Source organism: Protomyctophum bolini, assembly GCF_963924005.1.
Source record: "Protomyctophum bolini genome assembly, chromosome: 21".
NCBI lineage: Eukaryota > Metazoa > Chordata > Actinopteri > Myctophiformes > Myctophidae > Protomyctophum > Protomyctophum bolini.
The window spans coordinates 7,838,175-7,845,674 of record NC_137882.1 but is presented as its reverse complement, the minus strand read 5'-3'; the positions used below and the strand labels follow the sequence as shown (position 1 = coordinate 7,845,674).

The 7,500-nt window shown below is 43.5% G+C and overlaps 1 protein-coding gene across 1 annotated transcript in view; it reads right to left on the bottom strand.

The window, feature by feature from the left end:
- Positions 1-7,500, bottom strand: part of LOC308336181 (coagulation factor XIII A chain-like) — a 15,695-nt gene that overhangs the window by 4,826 nt on the left and 3,369 nt on the right. Inside the window, exons 5-13 of the mRNA XM_080793472.1 lie at positions 7,020-7,277; positions 6,590-6,708; positions 6,367-6,474; positions 5,704-5,878; positions 4,487-4,625; positions 3,740-3,843; positions 2,593-2,681; positions 1,461-1,614; positions 471-586 (exon numbers count right to left, since the gene is read on the bottom strand). Coding sequence (XP_080649598.1) covers positions 471-586; positions 1,461-1,614; positions 2,593-2,681; positions 3,740-3,843; positions 4,487-4,625; positions 5,704-5,878; positions 6,367-6,474; positions 6,590-6,708; positions 7,020-7,277 — 1,262 coding nt within the window. The remainder of the gene's footprint in view (positions 1-470; positions 587-1,460; positions 1,615-2,592; positions 2,682-3,739; positions 3,844-4,486; positions 4,626-5,703; positions 5,879-6,366; positions 6,475-6,589; positions 6,709-7,019; positions 7,278-7,500) is intronic.

Below are 7,500 nucleotides of genomic sequence, written 5' to 3'. Positions count from 1 at the left end.
GCAGACTGTGCCCTTGAGATGATGTCATAATGTCATGCGATGAAATGATGTTTGAGAGATGTCTTTGTGAAAGTCTCCAATAAGTGATGAACGGCCACATTTGGGAGCTAGCTTTCGCTTTCTATCACAAGGGCGCCACCTGTAAATAAAATTTTCATCCAAGGCACCCCTGCATTACATTGTTAGAACCTTACATTTATGTCATAGAACGAAAATACATCGCATGGATGCAACTGGGACGTATCCTCATGATGTATCCCCGCCTAAAATAAAGGGATTTAAGATCATTAAAGCTGGGCTGTTGCCTGAGTCCAGTGCATTCTGCCAACTTCCGGTCCAGGACTTTGTCACTCTTATAGCCGACCCTGATAGCCGCATGGAGCTGCCATTGGACTGGCCCCATGGAGTGAATGGAGATGTTGTGACTCTCCTTCAATGGTTCTGGATGCTACATGTATAACGTACAGTACCTGGTTACAGTCGATCCTGACAGACACTTTGGAGACCACAGTGAGGTACTCTGGGATCTCTCGCGCCAGGCCAAAATTCTCTGCTCTGGCTATGACCACACTATCCTCCGCAGAGCCTAGACGCACACACATGCACACGCACACGCACATGCACACGCACACGCACACACGCACACACACACACACACACACACACACACACACACACACACACACACACACACACACACACACACGTTGGCTTTTATGTACTATAACTTCCTGTAAGAAAGTGAGACAGGAGGTCAAATAACCGTCGGCTGAAGGCATTAATATGTATCGATTTTACTCTGGCTTCCAACAGTAATTAATTTAGAGAGCGGGGAGGTGGGGTGGTTTTGTAAGGTAGTATTTCTTTTAAGTTCCCAAAAAAGCTGTCTGTGTGCATTCCTTTTTAATTGTACATACACTATGGTATTTTGTTTTGTGTGGGTGGGTGAGTGGGCGTGTGGGCGTGTGTGCGTGTGCGTGCGTGAGTTGGTGCGTGTATGCATGCTTGTGTGTGTATGTGCTGTGTATGTGTGTGATGTGATGGTCATGGGGCCTGTACCTTCATGTTACTTGTAGTTGTGACAGCACCTCTAAGGCCCTTAAAACAAGGCTCCAGACTTCCCAAAACAAACTGATCAGGCTATACTACTGGGCCTCACCCCCCGAACCCACTGCCCACTTTGACAGGCTGGAATGGCTTAGGGTTGACGACAGAAGAATATATAGAAGTGTATATTTGTACGTCTCTAAATGTTATGATGAATTGAAAACGCTGGACCCGCTTGAAAACAAGTGTCGTCCACTCACAGTTGAACAGTTTTTGTATTGAGTTGTGCTTGAAATGTATTGTAATTATGCAAATTGTTAATAAATACTTCAATGAATGAATGAAGCAATGAATGAATGAATGAATGAATGAATCAATCAATCAATCAATCTTGTGTGTGATGTCTACTGTACCTTCATCGTACTTGTAGCTCTGTGTGATGTCTTGGGGACTGTCCCAGCCCACAGCCTTGGTCAGGATGACATGTCCTATGTGAGTCTTGTCCACCCGGAACGTGATCAGAAGGCCGTACTTGTCCCTCTTCCTGAAGACCAGGTCACTGTTCACCTGACGAGAGATCACTGTTAAATTAGTCTTACGTTGCCAGACAGTCGCCTCTCGCAATTTTCGAATGCTTCCGCCATACAGTCTGGAGAACGGAAGCTCTGATCATGACGAGCAAGCGATAAAGAGGAAGTGAAGCCTCCTCCCCACTTTCATTTCTTCTTTACAGTCGCTCAAATTTGTCCTAATATAAATGCTGCTTAGCAGAAATGGAAGTAAAACAATAACGTAAAGATATTATAAAATGTATTATTTTCGTGGACCGAAATGGCAGCTTCCTTGCTCGTATTTCGGGAGGTGTAGTTCCTATATAGCATTCGGAGATTGGGGAATATTTGTTTGGCTATACGCGAGACTACTATTAAATCACCATTTATCTGAGACGTGTGATGGACCCCAGGAAGAATAGTATGGGTGTAACGATACATACAACAGTGATACGATACGAAAACATATAGACATTATATTTTGAACCCATATGGACAAACACATACCTTGACATGAGCACATACAATTCACACAATTCACACTGTGTGTTTATCAATAGACCAAGAGATATTAAATGGAGTAAAAGTAAATAAATTGTAAATTGTAATAAAATCGATGCAGTTACTATATTGTTACATCCTTAAAGAATAGCCAGCCATGGTTAGGCAAGTGCTAATTTGGATCTATAATAATAAAGTAAAGCAAAGACCACATCACAATTATATCAACATTTGTCTGAGAGAATACATCTGCTACAATAAGATCACTACTGTAACCCATTTTGGGTTGGCCACCGAGTGGCGCGCTACGAGCTTGTAGGTCTGCTATTTTTTTAAACTGTCAGGATTTAGAAGACATTTTTAGAATCTGAATCTGATCTCAGGTCAAAATGCGTTAAAGAACCACCATTCTTCTGTGCGTTAGAATCTGATCTCAGGTCACCAGTGTGTTCACCAGTCAAACCACATCACTAAGCAGACACAATGTGCGTACCTCAGCGAAGACGAATGCAGCGTCATACGGGTGACTCATCAGGCCGTTCTTGATGGCTTTGACCGATGCAGGACCACAGCGATAATGACCTGAAACATACAGCAGTGTGTTACTCTCTGTCTGTCCGTGAGGTCTTAAAAAAACATTTTAGTTAACTGAAACTAATAAAAACTAAAAATTAATAAAAAAAACGTTAAAGGGACACTTCACCCTTTTTGCAAAAAAATATATGTTAATGACGTTTAGAAGCTTTAGATCACTTTCCTGGGGGTATTTATGTGTGTAATATGTGGTTTTAGATATTTTAGATTGTAGCAGTGAGCCTGTTGTCTCTGATGTCATGGACACTGGTCTCACTACCTTCCTGGACTACAGTTCCCATAATTCTTTGGTGCACTGCTCCTCCTTGTGGATAGGGGGAGAGCTGTTTTACTGAGACAACATGTAGTCCAGGAAGGAAGTGAGCCCAGTGTCCATGACATCAGAGACAACAGGCTCACTGCTACAATCTAAAATATCTAAAACCACATATTACACACATAAAGACCCCCAGGAAAGTGTTCTAAAGCTCCTAAACGTCATTAACATATATTTTTTTGCAAAAAGGGTGAAGTGTCCCTTTAACTAAACTGAAACTGTATTGTGTGTCCTCAAAACTAACTGAAATTATAGACAAAATACCCTTAGTTTGAGTTTTTATCAATATTTATATGCCTTTCGGATATTTATAATATAATCCTTTTAAATTAATTTCCTCATTTCTCCAACAAGCTTTACGGCAGTTTTCAGCACCGTACGGCGGCATGTAGCCACGCTAACCCTAACCCACAAATAAACTGTACAAAAAAAACTAAAACTAAACTATAACTAAACTAAAACTAAACTAAAACTAAGCATTTTCACCAAAAAAAAAACTAAATAAAAACTAGAAAAACCCGCTCTAAAAACTAACTAACTAAAACTAACTGAATTAGAAAAAAATATGTAAAAACTAACTAAAACTAAACTATAATGAAAAAACCAAAACTATTATAACCTTGGTTGCAAGCCCCCACTCACAACACAACACAATGATAACCATCCATCCATCCATTCATCCAATGACATAAATTTTGCATTGTTCCTTATTATGAGCTAATAGTGGTACCATCGCTGGTCTCTTGTGGCGTGGCGTCTATAGCTTGCCAGCCTCCCAGTATGGCCTCAAGGTCGTGCCTGGCCATCCACGCCTCATTCCAACAGTGGTAGTTCCTGTGGAAACACACATCGGTCGCATCAACATTGTTAGTGATAGTAGTAATATCATTAGTATGATTTTAATGTTTCTAAAGAACATGTACACACCTGCATGTAATTTTATATTTATATTATATTTTCCTTTCGGCTTTTCCCTTCAGGGATCACCAGAGCCTCCATCTCACCCTGTCCTCTGCCTCCTCTTCTCTCACACCAACTAACTTCATGTCCTCTTTCACTACATCCATAAATCTTCTCTTTGGTCTTCCTCTCTAGGCCTCCTGCCTGGCAGTTCCTTCCAACCTCAACATCCTTCTACCGATATACTCACTATCCCTCCTCTGTACGTGTCCAGACCATCTCAGTCTGGCCTCTCTGGCTTTATCTCCAAAACATCTGACATCCGCTGACCCTCTGATGTACTCCTATGTAATACTATAATTACTAAAATAACTATAATGTTTCTGAAATAACATTTACATACCTGCTTTCACCGACACAAACAAATAATCACCCAGTGTCAAATTAAACATATTCTGTTTCTGAGTAGTAGTAATAGTAATAGTAGTAGTAGTAGTAGTAGTTAATAGTTTAACTTCACAGACAAACTGACCAATGGTACAGAGAACAGACATGATTGACAGTTGTGTGAACCAACCAGATGGAGTCTCTGGTGTTCTTTTCATCAGGTGTTCCGTCATGCATGAAGATGAGGTCGGTCTTCAGGTTGCCAGTGTTGTCATGGGCTGAGCTGAAGTTTGTTATTATTCTGCCTGGAATGCCCAGGCAACGCAGGACTGGGTGTACAAATAAATACATGAAGACAGACATGTTGGAGACAGACAGACAGACAGTCCCACAGCGTGTGTGGGACCTTGAGGACCTCAAACAAAGCTGGCCTGATGGGCTTCAGTATTGTTTGATTCATCAAACGCAGGCGTTGTTGCCTGGATCAACACAGGTCTCCTCCAGGTCTGCTCAAGAGGGGCGCAACAACGCAAGCGTAAAAAAAAACTAAACAGAATCCAGGTCTGGTGAGTCACGGGCGTGTGCACGAAACAAGCACGCACTCAACAAATTCACAGGACAACGTAAATACGCTTGCGTTGTCGCACCGTGACAGCTCCCCAGTGCTCCGTGCAAAAAGGCAGGTCTCATTGAAAATGAACTATAGGCGCGATATATATATTGCTTCACATTTGAAAGGCCCTTTATGCTGGATTTGGCTGCCAGTCTGAACACGCAGATCAGATCTGGTCACTTGAAAACGGCAGTGTGAATGGTCGGGCCAAAAGATCAGATTTCTCATATAAATCTGATTTGAATCAGATTTGACTGAATGTGACTGCAGTCAGACCAGATAAAGTGCCCCTCAGGGCACAGGTCTCCACCAGGGCAGGTCAGGTTGTGGCCTCCTGGTGGCGCTATAACCTCAGGGCACAGGTCTCCACCAGGGCAGGTCAGGTTGTGGCCTCCTGGAGGCACTATAGTAGGCCAATGTGAAAAGTGTGCCATTTCTTACTCTGATGACAGTGACTCTAGGTGTGGATTTGAGGACAACTCTTTTGAATTGCTATTATTGTTTACACACAACAGAAACCAACGATTACATTTTTCAAGGACATACTTATCAGTGTGATGTCGTCTGTTAAGGCGTCTATTGTCACTGTAGAAATGTGCAGATACCATACACTTTTACTGTATGTATTACAATGTCCAGCTAATCATCAGGAGACCCTCCCAAAATCATGCGGGGAAGCCGCTGTGGGTATCCCACATGTTGAGAAACACAGGACACGTGTGTGTGTGTGTGTGTGTGTGTGTGTGTGTGTGTGTGTGTGTGTGTGTGTGTGCGAGTGCATGATATTGACTCACAGGTGTTGAAGACCCCGGCGAACACCCAGCACTGAGCGTAGCAGATAGGAACTCCGGTCTGGGCGTACTGCAGGAGGATCTTGACGCTGCCGGTCCACAGGGTGGGAGCCACTCCCATGGAGTAGTCATCACTCCAGTTCCCCACCAGCACCCCGTTGTCATCCTGGCTGTTCAGCTGACATGAGACAACAAACACACACACACATTACACTTAACCACTGACTTAGAGCAGTCAGTGTTTCCCAAACTTTTCAGGTCGAGACCCAAAAGAGAGAGATGATTAGACGTTTGCCTAATCTAGTGAAAAGATCTACTAGCTTGTAGATCAGCTATTTTCACTACTTCTTAATTATTAATAATTTTTATTCATGAGATTTCTTAGATTTGTTTGTTTGTTTGTTTTAAAATGTATACAATTCTTCTTCTGTATTTTTATTTATTTTATTTTATGTAGGACAAGAACATTACTCCAGTCATTTTCAGTGTCTTCCCCACAATAAGGATGCAGGGGTTTAAGTGGTTAACATACATACTTTAAACCAGTTGTTCTCAAACATTTTAATGTCACTGAACCCTAAATGAAAATGCATTTGGCCACAGAAAATAGTATCTACCAGTGACTCCCAAAGAAGAAGAGATGTAACATTTTACAGCTTGGCTCACCATGGCGGATCCCTTCCGGACCAGCTTGACTGGATCGGCTCTGTGTACGATCAGCATCTGAGACGCGTCCAGGAGGTAGATACAAGCATCCAACACGCCCAGCTCAAACTAGAGAGACACAGAGAGAAGATTGTGAGGAAGGGGTGAGAAATGAAGAGAGTGAGAGATCAACAGGAAAAATGGGTTTGCCCGCGCACGAGTGCGTGCGTGTGTCTGTGTATACCTGTCCATACATCCAGCTCCTCTCAGTCACAGAATTGGGGTCTCCCTGGTAGATTGTTCCCGCATCCTCCAGCACATACTCCTTCTTCTCGTGCTCATCTTCCAAATACACTGGATCATCTACACACGCACACAGGCAGGCAGGCAGGCATATGTCTTTTTTTTTATAATTATTTTTCATTAAGAAGAGCTCTGAGACTAAACGACTACATTGGATCCATTGAAATGCAGATTCTTGTTGTCCATTTTCCGACAAGTAATGGTTTTGGACAGCGACGATGATATACGGTATAGCCTACTAAAACCCACCAGTACACCAGGCGTTGAACAGCAGGTAGAGGTCCTTGGTGGGGTCCCTACTAAAACTCACCAGTACACCAGGCGTTGAACAGCAGGTAGAGGTCCTTGGTGGGGTCCCTACTAAAACTCACCAGTACACCAGGCGTTGAACAGCAGGTAGAGGTCCTTGGTGGGGTCCCTGCGAGTGCGGAGCATTCCTCTGTCGCTGGCGATGGCCACGTACATCTTGAACCTGCCCACGATGGCGTTCGCAGACGGCGTGATGCCCAACGTCACCTGCGCGCCGTCCACCCTCATTGTGCGCCCCGACCAGTCCGTATGATGGTTGTAAGCCCCACGGAGCCCGAAACAGAGCTGGATGAGTTGTGGACCGGGGGTTGGGTTGTTGCCTGCGTGGAAGGAATAACGCGCACGTCGTCATTGCTCTCGACAATTACGCAGCAACAACACCTCATCCTGTGGACCCTTCACAATAAACTTAAAGTGTCTCCCCTTTACCTCCCAATACCGCACATTTTACCCAGGTTATTAACAGGAAATAAGTGTAACTTAACATCGTGGGAAAGAGTAAGGGTGGCGGGTTGACTGATGTGAGCTTGGAGGCCCCCCTGA